At 34.6% G+C, this 13,921-nt stretch overlaps 1 protein-coding gene across 2 annotated transcripts in view; it reads right to left on the bottom strand.

The window, feature by feature from the left end:
- The window catches only part of LOC145259068 (uncharacterized), a 126,542-nt gene that overhangs the window by 13,996 nt on the left and 98,625 nt on the right, over positions 1 to 13,921 (bottom strand). For both annotated transcript variants that reach the window (XM_080116705.1, XM_080116697.1), the window contains exon 2: positions 6,518 to 6,668. In XM_080116705.1, coding sequence (XP_079972831.1) covers positions 6,518 to 6,617 — 100 coding nt within the window. In that variant the 5' untranslated portion in view covers positions 6,618 to 6,668. The remainder of the gene's footprint in view (positions 1 to 6,517; positions 6,669 to 13,921) is intronic.

The raw sequence follows: 13,921 nt of genomic DNA, 5'->3' as shown, positions 1-13,921 counted from the left end.
CGACCGGCCATCATAACGACGACGCCTTAAATCTATGATTTGGTGAGAAATAAAATATATATTTATTTAACCTTACTCGGTCGTCTGTATTTTTCTTGCAACCACACGCTTGTTTATTTCGATGATTCATTAAGGCATTTGTTAAAGAGTTTTGAGAGAACTAGGGCAACCTCAATGGAGCATTTTTTAAAATAGTACAGTTGGGATGAGATTAGATCCATATGCTTTTCAGGTGTCTAGGTTTTTTTATGGTGTCATGAACATGAGAAGGAGCGATTTTCAGATCATCTAGTGTGGTTTCTTTTTGCAAAGGAAAATCAGCGAGGGAGTGATTTGCTGGGTCCAAAGTAGAGTTTGAAACTAACTGATGGGCAAGCATATTTGCTCTCAGTTGCTGTGCAAACAACCACATAATTGTTGGATAGTGGGTGAATTGTTGATTGCCCATTATTTACTACACTGTTGTAGATTTTCCAGAAATCATGAGTTCCTAATTTCTGCACTTCAATGCATTTCCTGGTAGTTTGGGTGTATTCTCTCTTAACTGTCGCTACTTCTTTCTTACAATTACTTCTAGCTTCTATAAACTTTTGTCTTCTTCTACTGGACTTGTGCTGGATAAATCTATGGTATGCATGTTGCCTCTGAGCAATGGCAGCTGCGCAAGTAGAAGTAAACCATCGGGGAGAGTGGGGTTTGCTATAGAATTTCCGTGTGGGAACATGTGCTTCAGTTGCTGTTTTGGACCAATCAGTAGTCTCATTCGCACACTGTTCCATGAAGAGAAAAAATATTTCCCCATCGGGCATCTCTTATGGTATCTACAGTGACATCCTAGTCAGCCTGATTGTAATACTTTGTCGTTTTGAGCAATGGCTCTTCAACTAGGGATCAAGAGTTTAGAGTGATGTCTATCATTATCACAGTTTGATCAGCATTCCTGAGTGGGCAATCAGCATTTGTTACACAATCCTCAGGAACTGTTGTCAGAAATAGATCCAGAAGTGAGACTTGCTGGTCGTGGCGATCTGGAAGACGGGTCGGGAATGTTACTGTCTGTGTCAAGGAATGAGATATAGAAAAGTTATGGATGACGCTACCAGCTACGTGTGTGTAGTTAGAGAAGTCAAGCCAATTATTGCAGTGGGCGTTAAAGTCACCAAATGCATGCATTTGGGTGCTAGTGTCAAGGGAGAATACTACATCTATACAGTCAGAGACATGATTGATTAGAGTACAGTCCTGGGTCGAGAGAAAGCGATAAAGAAAATATAAGTAGCTAACGTTATGTTGTAAAGTTAGTTTAAAGCATATGAATGCCTGGTCATCTGATTCTAGTTTAGATTCCCTAGTGTTATGAATATAGACTCCAAATCTGTGCATGTGTCTGTCAGAGTCCTTCTGACAAAGTGGAAGATAACCAGACATGTTAAAGATGTTAGAGGTGATGGGGGAGTGAAAGTTAGTTTCACTCAGGGCTAAGATATCCGGGGAGTTTGTTAGGAGAAATGATTCTACATCATCTAAGTTAGTTCTAAGCCCATGAACATTTCTAAATGCGAGCTATAAGGGAGGAGGTGAATCGTTGTTCAAGTGTGTGTCTGGTTTGATCGTTATTTTGGATTGAGCTATCATTTCATTTTATTTTGTAGTTTCAGTCTAGGGTAAGAGGTGCTAGACAAGGTGGATGTGAATAGCTCCCATCATGCAACACAAGTAGGCTATCAGTTGACTCCTCATCCACAGGAATGTGGCCTCAGGAATGCCCACAAGAGATAAGTACAGAGTCCCTTTCCATGCGTGACATGGCACTACAAACATCTTGATATTATACAATTGATGATAAAGCAACCGCTCTAAGCGCTACCAAAGAGTTAGGGGTCCTGTACTGTCAATCGGAAACAGCAGCCAGCAACTGTCAAACCTGTACCCTCAAACCTATCAGTGGCCCAGTTCAATTATGTTAATGCACAAGGTAAACAAGCACCTCCAAAATGCCCAGGTTTAAGGGAAGGGAAGAGAATGAGATGGATGTGAGGGATGGCATTCATTGCTCTAGTCAGAAAACAAGGCTAGGAACTTCGCATCTTTAATGAGTCCCTGTGATTACACCTCTTCTTCTGGCTAATAGACAAAGAAGTATGGAAGCCAGGCGATAGGCAGAGCCTATCTACTTCTTAAGCAGTTTAGGTTTGCAGACCAGTGATTTGATTGAGTCTCTAGCTCTAAGGAGATTGTCAACCAGGACTGAGGAAGCCTCTCTCCCTTGTCTGATGTCAAGGCGTATGAACACAGAGGCACATCAACAAATGGAAGCACATACCTTCTTCGTTTTTTTTTTTATGTTTGCTCCACTCTCTCTTTTATGGTTCTGATATGTTGCCATGCTTTGAATTTCTTCCTTTCGTTTTGGAAAATATCAAAACACAAACTATCTCTTTGATGCATAAGCGTTTATTCCAAAGCCTGGAGTTTGCAATGACTACATCTTGCTAATTTCACATCTCCTGGCTCCCGGATATGGAGACAATCACTTTCGATCTTGCCACTAGCAAACCCCACTCTTGACTGTCCCTATCTGTCTCTCAACTAAAACATACATGTGTATCTAAACCTTTTCTCTATCTCATTATGTCACCACCCACATAACCAAAGAATCAGTATCATCTGATACAAATTGTCTGCATTTTGTTTATCTAAAAATTAAACGTCAGCTGAAATTCCTAACTGACATATTTTGTTTTGTAACATTTCTTTTTATTAAAATATTTTCTATAAATATTTTCCTCTACATAACATTTAACAATATTAATAATAATAATTGTTCAGGATTATCTGGCGTTGCCCCAGAAGACTAATATAATACTAAAATTCTACATGAACCAATAAATTTGTGCAGGTGGGAAGCCGGTGGTAACGACATTAGGCAAGAAGTTAAAATAGTATCAATTTGTGAGAAAACAGCATATAATCATCAGTAAAACAGGAACAAACGTCACAAAAACATTCAGGGGAGATAATTTGCAATCAATCATTAACGTATGTCAACTATGTTAGTATAAATAGAAAAGGGGCGTAAGCGTAAAACTTTGAATTTAGATAAGTTGGCTCATATGACCTCTAAGAAAGCAGTGATTGAGTTTTAACTTTTGATGAATCTTTAAAAAGGAAACAAATGCACTGACCAATCGATGAATGTTGTTTATAAATTCCAATAATTTAAATTGATTCATTTTGGGGTTATTTGAAGAGTCATTGATGATGGAGAAAATTTGAAAAATATTTTTTTTTTAAATAAACTTATTCAAACTCTTACAACAGTTTCTTTTTTTGTGTGTATGGAAAAGTATACTTTTTTTTTCTTCTCACTGTAATTAATTTTATACGTTTAACTAGTAACTGTACTTCATAGAAAAATTTATTGAATTATTAACTATTTTTAACTCGTTTAAAATACTAAAGTTAAAATATGTGCATCTGTGATAGTTTGCCCTTACTTTATGGACATAATACAAGCACACCTACTCTTTTTTTTTTTTTTAATAAACTTGTACTATTTTAGTCATATTACTACTGAATATATTGACTCAAGTGCCAACGTCAGTTAATCAGTAACAGAGGACATCTTTAATACAGACAGACTTTTGTGATCATTTGTTGAATTTATGGTCTGTACGAACTATCGTCAAGCTCAAGCTAAACGTAATTACATAAGCAATCATTTTGTGGACGATTGTGTTACATCATCATCATCAGCATCATCATCATCATCATCATCATCATCATCATCATTATCATCATCATCGTCGTCGTCATCGCTGTTGTCGTCGTCGTCGTCAGCAGCAGCAGCAGCAGCAGCAGCAGCAGGGAGGTGATGGTGGCTCAGTGGTTAATGATGCGCATTGACAACCTTGGTGTACCAAGTTTGAATCCAGTTTGTTCCACAGAAACACTTTCACCTAGGAGCGTTAGCAACCTTTACGTGGTCCTTCCTCTAAGTACCTGATATCCTTCAAGAAAGAATTCTTAATAAAAAAACTATCAGAAGAACGAATGCCAACAAAAATCATCATCATTATGAATGATACTCAACAAACAAACAAACAAACAAACAGCAGCACCGGTTTAACCCTTGTTATATAAAAAATATGAGAAAAACAATTTGAAATGATTTTTTTTTATTTTTATTTATTTATTTGCTCATTTTATTTATTTATTTATTACTCATTTTCACCTCAAAGAAGGATATTGCCACTTGAAATGTAAGTGGCTATTATTTCGGATCGTGTCTAACAGGGAACTGTGTAGAGTTGAGAAACGAGATGTCTGTTCACATTACATTTAAACTACTGCAAGTTAGTACAGTCAGGAAATCAGAAAATAGGGAAGAAGTTTCAAGGGAAAAATCTATTAACCTAGAAAGCTTTCCGACATCTAGAGACCTCAACAGTGAAGAGGTGTGATTTTGCTGCTTGTCGGATTAGCCGGGCACATATGTACGTCGAGGGGACACAAGTGCTATGAGTTCATCAGAGCACATTCCATTAAAGTACTTGTAAAACAAGCACATGAATGTGACATTATAGTGGCGGGACAGAGTTTGGAGCTTGGCTGACAGTGTGGGACCTATTAAATTTGAGATTGTTTTTTGAACCCTGTCTAAGAGTGAGAGACTAGTGTTAGATGCACCAGCCCAGATGTGGCAACATTACTGTGGCTTTGTAGTTATTTGCATTTTTGTTCAGATAATAGAGGGTATTCAAAATATGACGATATTATGTGCACATCGTAAATTTAGCTTAAAGTAAGATTATCTAAGTGTTCATATCAACGATTGTATCAGTTCCTAACTCTTTGAAAGAGAATCACAGCGAAATGAAAAAGATAAGAATTGAAATAGTAATATAAGGTTCAGGGCTTCAAGCAGTTTTACACATGGTGTTGAATATTGGTATCCCGGAAAACGCTGGGTGACCTAATTGAAGCGGAAGTGGTTGTGATTGTCAACGTTTATTTAAGAGAAAATATGGCAATAAAACAAAAAAAGGAATGTATGGAGGTATATATTTACAGCTAGATATTTATAATGAAAGCTTTTAGAATTTAGTTATCAAAACAATAGGGGGACCTGAACAATAATGACTGACCTTGATCTGACATCAGAGAATTGAACTAAAAAAAAAAGAAAGGATTTTATATATATATATTCATGGGACATACCAGGCAGTTAGTTATTTTTGTTAGTAAGAGACGCAGAGTTGGGAGCCGTCCACGAGAGGAAGTTGGCTTTGTCAATCAGGAAGCGTTTGGCTGGGGAATTAGAGATGGAATAACAAAAGAAAAACAAGCGTGCGTTCTGAGAAACAGAAGTCGCAACCATGGAAATAAATGTTATGTGTAAATATAACTTGGCCGTTATGAGTTTCTTTGGCGGAAAAGTGTCTTCAATTTCAGAACAGCACGTTGAGGAACTGTTCAAGAAATTACGTGTCCTTTTGTCTGATGTTGAACCAAACAAACAAAGATATTCGTCTGTTTGTAAACAAATGTCCATAAACTGCTTTGTATTGTCTCGCTATGAAAATGAAAATGTATTGGATGTATATAGATACCATATAACATATATTGTTATAAATATACACACCGCTGCTAGACGATCATGCGTATATACACTCGTATAGAATCACAACACTAGACGATCACATATACATGTAAATATATATATATATATATATATATATATATATATATATATATATATATATATATATATATATATACTGGTTATATAGACAGCTATAGAACAGTGGTCCTTCTTAGCAATTTCTATGAATGCTGGATGCGCTTAAAAACTATAAATTTATTGAAAAGTAATGTCAGACCTCGTCTCATCCAATCAATGCTGACTACAAGCAAAATGGCATATTATAAAATATAAAAGCAAGAACTATAAAAGGAATCTGGTATCATTGGATGGAAATAAAAGGACATAAGGTTTGTCATTTAATCCTTGAATTGGTTAATGGTGAAAATTTTCTGATACGCGTTTGTTTACTGTTACTATTTGTTCCTACTAATAAGCGTTCAAAAACAACACTGAATCTAGGTCATATTGTTGGCTGCTGATTACTTTTTATTTTTCTCTCCCTCTTATATTTAAACAGCTGCAAACATTTGTGCATGAATTAGAGAGTAGTCGAAGGGAGAAGATTGTTTCAAAAGTAATATGACTATGTGTGTGTGTATGTGCATGTGTGTGAAGGAGAGAGAGAGAGAGAGAGGGAGAGAAAGAGAGAGCAAACAGATAAATATATATGGAGACACACACACACACACACACACACATATATATATATAGAGAGAGAGAGGGGGAGGGGAGAGGGAGAGAGAGAGAGCAAACAGATAAATATATAGGGAGAGAGAGAGAGACACACACACACACACACACACATATATATATATATATATAGAAAGAGAGAGAGAGAGAGAGAGAGAGAGAGAGCATATTGTTATTTACTTAGCTCTTGTAGCGTTTCTTTCAAAGCCTTCTGCTCCTTTTGAATGAACTCGGCCATGTCTTGTATTTCAGTCCGGCTCTTCCCCAGCATGTCAACCATGTCGCGAGATTCATCTTCATATACTTTATGTAGGATATCAATGAAGTTTTTCTAGAAAAAAAAAAAGAAATATGTTAAACATGATGTATATATGCTTATATGTACTAGCAAATATATGATCCTGCATATCATTCAAACACGGTAGTGTTTGAATATATGGTTAAGTGTTATTTTTATCATTTAGAATTGCTTTAAAGCTTCACCGCTCACTCATTTTGCGATCAAATTTCAAACAATTTTCACAGTACAGAGATCACCTTCTTAGCTATATTTTGAAATTAAAATTTTCAATTTCGTTCATTAAAACAAAAATTATAATAAAAATTCCGGTGGTTAAAAGTCTTCAGAATAAGTAAGGAACGTGAGAGACGGTTTCTTCTGATTGGCTGTTGGCCATCATAGCAACTTTTTCAACATTGATGTTTTAAAGACGATTTCTTCTGATTGACTGTTGGTTACCATAGCAACTTTTTCGTCTTCGAAACCTTCATAAATCATAGCGGAAATGTCGCTCACATGCCATCCTATTTGGGTTATATAGAGAGTTAACAAAAGCGATGCTCTTTGCCGTGTTAGGGCTGATAATCTTTTATTTACGACGTCGCCCATTAATTCTGTTTATCTCTTTTTTTTTGTCCCTTCTTTCTGTTTATTTTCTTAATTACGACTTTTATTTGATTTCTTTTTATTTAGTCAATTTAAGAAGTTGGTAATAATTTTTTTTTTATGGATAGTTGACAATGCGTATGATATTGAACACAAAAAAGGAAATATGATTTCAAAGCAAAGCCTGGAAAAATCATGGATTACATATAAAAATGCAAGCATGAAAAGTAATATAATTAAGCTTAAAATTAGAAAAGTAAAAGGACTAGTTGCTAAAACTGGAAAAGAAAAAGACAAGTTATAAATTTATTATATTTTTACTAGAATATCTTGTCCTTTTCTTTTCTAAACTCAAGCAGAATATGATGTACGCGTAGCGTAGAAAACAAAATTTTAAAATTCTCTTCAATATCAATTCTCGTTAATGTTCTTAATTTTAAATTAATGACACCTGCACAGTCATATTACTTTATTTCATGATTTCGACCGACCAACAAAAGAAAGATACCATGAAAAGATTTGGCATTATTAGGAGAGAGTTCCATTCTGCTGATGAGTTGGATGAGCGCGTCTCTAAGATTAATGTCTTTAGCCCAACTGGTTTTAGAAGCGGGGGAAAAATGTGTAAGTAGTTCACCGGAAGTACATCTCACACTAGTGTTTTTATTGAATAATAGATCAATCACGATGTGTAGTAACATATAAAGAAAATAGTCCATCAAAATGTTAACTGCTATAATTGTTTTTTTTTTGTTTTTTTTTGTTTTTTAAAAAAAGAATGAGAAAACAATTTGTTATTTACGCTTACAGTAAAATGAACCTGCTTTTCATTTTCTATAGTATTGTTTCTTATTCATTTCAACTATCAATTTTTCTCCTGAGATGTGTCACGGTATCGGTTCAATCGCTCTTTTTTTTTTGCAAATATCACACATCATTTTCAATAATCGTAGGCGTTAATTCACACTCCAAAATCCTTGACCCTTAAAACACGTGCATTTCAACTTACTATATCAATCAACATCCCAGATACTTTTGACCACAAAAAGTTTGTTGTTATGTTGTTTGTTAGTTACTCAGGAATACCACTGTAGTAAGTCTCTAGCTAAATGAATACAGTGGGCATAGACCAGAAAAATTAGTTTTTATTGGGGAGTTCAGGAGACTTCCAAATCTGACTTGAACATGTTTTTGTCTCATCGTTGTGCCCAGAAACAGAAATAACCAGCAACAACAACAGCAATCAAACTGCCTTTTTAAAGGCAACATACAAACTATAAAAATGCGATTTTATGCCTTGCTTCCTACTTCATCCAGCTGACTCCAGCTCTCCTCTCCAGTTCCTGCTATGATTCCTGCAGTACCAGCTCTGGCCTCAGCTCACTCCTGCAGCTTCTTCTCCAGCTCTCTCCTGCTGCTCCAATATCAGCAGCTTCTCCAAGCAGCCTCTGCTCTAGCGGCTGTAGCTCGTTCCAGCGGTTCCTTCTGTAATCTATAGTTCTCTGCTCCAGTGCCCATCAATGTCCGACTCTCTATTCCAGTGACCATTAATACTCAGCTTCAAGTATCTAGCTCATTTTTGCAACCACTGTTCCTGTCGATTAACTGCATTCGCATGGACTAGACCCACTTAATATCTCATTACATCTCAGTAATGTCTATATTAGTATTCATGTGACATCATTCCATGCTGTCCAGGATCCAGTTCCCACATCTTCAGATATACAATGTCTCTGTTCTCCAAACTTCTTGCTTCCAGAATCTTTATCGATCAATTTTCTCCAGTTCATCTACATTTTCATCTTGCATTTATGTCAAAGTAAATATGTTTCTCTTACAACAGTTTATCTGCGTTTGTCCTCTCCTCTATCCATCCATCCACCGAGATTGAACTCACTACACGAGTTTGTAGTGTAATTCAAATCTTGTTGTGTGTAGCTGAATACTTGATGCTTTTCCAGGGCTATCAAGAGTATTTTTTATCGTGATGCCATCACTAGACGGGGTGTCTACCATGACTTAAGAGAGTCCTATCTACCCTCAAGAGAAGGATAGATCGCGCCAGTTTGTCAACCTGGTATTTTACCTCGCCTTCCCAAATGGTCACCCATCTGGTACTAGCCAGGCTCAACGTTGCTTAACTTCGGTGATATGGCAAGAACCGGTGAGTCAACATGATTGTGTCTTCTCTCCTCTATGCTATTAGCCATATTTTTAATTTTGAAATTGCTATGAAACGCAGAGAAGTGAGATTTGGTACTTTGGAAGACCATAACAAAGTGCCTTGTTTCCCTGAGTTTCATGGAATTTAAACAAATATTTTGAAAGTTATGCTAATTTTTTTATTTTCTGGTAATTTAAAGTGTGTATTACTTTATTGCAGGTCTCCCAAAATGTATCGAAATGGTCGATTGACAGCTAGTGAAAAGGAATGTGTTGTTGCAGGCTTTGCAGAAGGGTTATCTCTCATAGATCTAGCCATGGAGCTTGAAAGAAATCGATGAACATTGTCTTCATTCATTGAAAATCCAAACATCAAACCAAGGAAGGACAAAAACACAAGAAGGTCAGTTTTTGCTCATGATGTTAGAAAAATTCGCTGTCAATTTATCAAACAGCAGAGCAGTACAGTGCTGCTATTTTTAACAAGGCTGGAATACCTTCTTTGTCAAGAAAGACATGCTGAAATGTCTTAAACGAAATTGCAAGAAGAATTAAGCCCAGAGCAAGATCTGTTTTAAACCAAACTCATAAGGAAAAACGTTTGGCTTGGACTCAGAAATACATGAATACCAGCTTTGAAAATGTTCTTTTGACCGATGAGGCCAGAGCAAGCCTTAATGGACCAGATGGATGGGCCAAAGTTTGGAGTCCTTTTGGATTCCCTACCTCTCATCGATTCAGTCGTCAACATGAAGGTGGAGGTGTCATGTTTTTGGCTAGAATAATCTGCAGTGAACTAATGGATCATTTCAAGTGCAAGAAGGTGTCAAACTGACAAGCCAGTCTTATATTTTATTTTTAAATGAGCATTTATCACCATGGCTTCCATTGGCATGACACCGCAAATTGATTTCTATGCACAACAATGTGCCATTCCACTCAATCAAGGCAACGACATCCTACCTTAAGTCATTAGGCATTAGTGGAGAAGATTTGATGACATGGCCACCTTGATCTTCAGATATAAACCCAATTGAGCAGCTATGGTCAATAATAACAATGAAAGTTTATGAAGGTGTTCAATTTTCGTCAAAAGGATGAACTTTGGGGGAAGATTTTGAAAGTTTCCTATAGCATCACATCATCTCAAATCCGCCGGTTGACATCAGGCGATTCAAAGTAATTTTGAAGCATGGGAGTTATGTTGATAAATAAATATTTCCTTAAACAAAATGATGTGTGATTCATTCTTGTTTTTGGTTAATATTGTTACTAGATATGTTCTTTATTTCATATAAATAGAAATATGAAATTAGAACATTGTTTTATTACCGAAAATATACAATTTTAGACACTTGCAACAAAGTGATACATGCTTAAAATTGACAGAAAATTAAAAATTAGCATAACTTTCAAAATAATTGTTCAAATTCCACAAAAATCAGGGAAATAAGGCACCTTGTTATGTCCTTCCAGTGTACCAAATTTCACTTCTCTGCGTTTCATAGCAATTTCCAAATTAAAAAAAAAAGTTGACCTGCAATAAAGCGGTACACAGGGTTTATTTTCTTAGTTGTACAGCTGATCAGCCACCCTGCAACAGATGATAACTGAAAAAAGTTCAAGAGCGTTGTCCATAAATTTTATTTAAGAGCTATTATAAATTCATAAATACTCTGATACAAAATTGACGAAAAGTTTTCTATATGTAAATCTGGGAGAAGAAATCAGAGCGTCTCTTAACACGGTCATGCTTGTGACAAAATGAACCAAATATAGAACCTTGTAGAAGATTACTTGTGAATTAGTAAAAAGTGTATGAATTATTAAACAAAATAAACACAAAGAACAAGCAAGACAAAAAGGAGGCAAGTTTTTGAAAACCCATGGAAAGAAATCAGAGCATATCTAAAGTCATGCAAAATGACTGCTGATTTATGTTATGATTAGCCTTATTATAAAATTATGATTTTATTTCAAAAATGCTTATCAGACGGAAATTTATAGAACCATGCAAAAAGATTCTAAATTTGGCCATTTTGGCAACAAGCATGGACATGCAAAGATATGCCCTGATTTCTTCCCACAAGTATATATATATATATATATATATATATATATATATATATATATATATATATATATATATATATATATATATATATATATATATATCAGTAGCAACAGAGAAGACAACAGAAGCAGCAAAACTACTAAAGCTGGCTTGCTAGGACACTATATATACAAATGTAGGCAAATTTGGGCATACTTTATTCGTTTGAAAATATAGATTGTTTTTTACTAATTGTCATAAAATTTTAACCATAGATTAATATTATATTCTTCAAAACGTCGGAGAAATTTCATGTAGTTTCGTCCCATAGAACCAAAGATATGAGCATTTCAATATTCAATTTGGCTACGAATATATATATTAAGGCTTCCTTCAGTCTTGACAGACCATGGATACCCACTGTAAGGGTGCCTGCGCGTGAAATTTTTGTGGCAAGAGTTGCGCAATCTCCAACCACACCTCTCCTGAATCGACATTGTTGAATACCAGTGGCAAGTGGAGGTTCAGGACGACTGGAAACAATGTCAAGATAAGCGGAAAGCACATACAGCGCCTAGAATTTCCAAATGGTCATCCATCAAGTACTAGCCAGGCTCAACGTTGCTTAACTTCGGTGATCTGTCGAGAACTGGTGTGTCAACGTGATTATGCCGTATACGAATATATATATATATATATATATATATATATATATATATATATATATATTAATTTTATTTATACAAACAATATATAATATACCTGCTCTGTTCACTCATTGAGCACTATTTTGGTAGACACATGTTGTTTCATTGGATGTACTTCTAGGAAACTAAACTCTACTGGCTATATATATATATATATATATATATATATATATATATATATATATATATATATATATATATATATATATATATATAAATTACAATAAGTTTACCAAGGTAATCAAAATGGTAAACTTAAAATATATTATAAATATTAAAGAGTTAATATTTACAAGTAAAGTAATCTCAACCAGACTCAATAAAACCGAAAAGGAAATAGAGCTTATAATATGAACAAATGATTAATAAAACATGTTAAAAGACATTTTGAAAAAGAGTTAAAAACATATTTAATTTTAAAAAGGAAGCACAAGATAAGTGGATAGTCCTTAATCCGCGGAGTTTCGAAGAAATACTCTCCTTCTCATCAGAGGGCAGGAATTAGCAAAATGCGGGATCGGATTTTGCATGTAAAAGTATTTAATGAAACTACAAGTAAGTCATAGATCTTACTTGGTTAAAAAAAAGGTAGAGGTAAGGGGAATAGGAGGTAAAAGAAAAATGATAAAAAGATTTCACATGAATGGATAGTCCGGTCTATCCATTCATGTGAAATCTTTTTTTTTTAATTGATTTGTGAGACTTCCAGTGCCGAATTATTGTTCCAACAGAATTCAATGGAACCATCAACTGTTTGGATATTGTTCTATATCCCAATCCACTTTGATGAAGACTTACAAATCGTTTTCTAAGTCCTTGACCAATCTGTTTATTCTTTCCCGTGATGTGGTTGCTTACAATACGGTTATTAGATAAAGAATGATGCAGTACTTTTACTAATTGCTTACTTCAAACTTAGATAGAATTATAAACGACACCAAAATATTAAAACACAGTGACACAAACACACACACATATATTGATATAAATAAGGATAGAACCCTAAATAATTACAATTGACAAAAACCAAATTAATTCTCCTTTTAAAACAATTGTCTTACTATGTCAGTTATATGCCGTGAAACAGTATATACAGTAGAAAACCAAGCATAAGAAAATTCTATATCGGGAGACATCAGTAGCTTTTAAAAATAGATTACACAGATAAACCTTCATTCATATAGTATGAAACATTTAAGGACTACACTTCATTATCGCAAGACTTCTGAAAATAAATTAAGGACAAATAAACACTAATAATTTAATGAGAAATATTTTTTTGTAAATTGTTTAACTCACCTTATATTTTATGGCTTAATGAAAAACTTGAGATTATAAGTTTTCAGGAGAGAAAGAAATGAAACCATGTTAAATTCAAGCACTTCAAAAACCATACCATAAGCAGGTTTGGAACAACCAGTATTAATTTCTTACTTGGTTAAAACACAGCTTTCTACCTTATCTCCATCCCACCTATATTTTCAATATTATTTTATATTCTGCATATTTTTATTTTTAAAATCATATTTTAATATTTGCTATATTTTTATTGTTTTTAATATAGACGCATCAACTTTATTTCATTTCTAATTATAATAATTATCTAATATCACTATTTGCATGTATATTTACTTATGCTAAATCATTATTGGGTCTAAATTCTTATACTTTTTCATTTCAAAACTATATATCCACCTTGTGACGTGGAAGCAGGCGAGAAATTTGTTTACACTTTTTATTTACCAAGCTTTTTTTGTTGTCAAAAGTGTTGTCTG

This window comes from Euprymna scolopes, chromosome 3 (genome assembly GCF_053919585.1).
Source record: "Euprymna scolopes isolate OS-2025 chromosome 3, ASM5391958v1, whole genome shotgun sequence".
In the NCBI taxonomy this organism is placed as follows: Eukaryota; Metazoa; Mollusca; class Cephalopoda; order Sepiida; family Sepiolidae; genus Euprymna; species Euprymna scolopes.
Note: the sequence above shows the minus strand (reverse complement) of the source record. Positions and strands in the feature narration are given on the sequence as shown.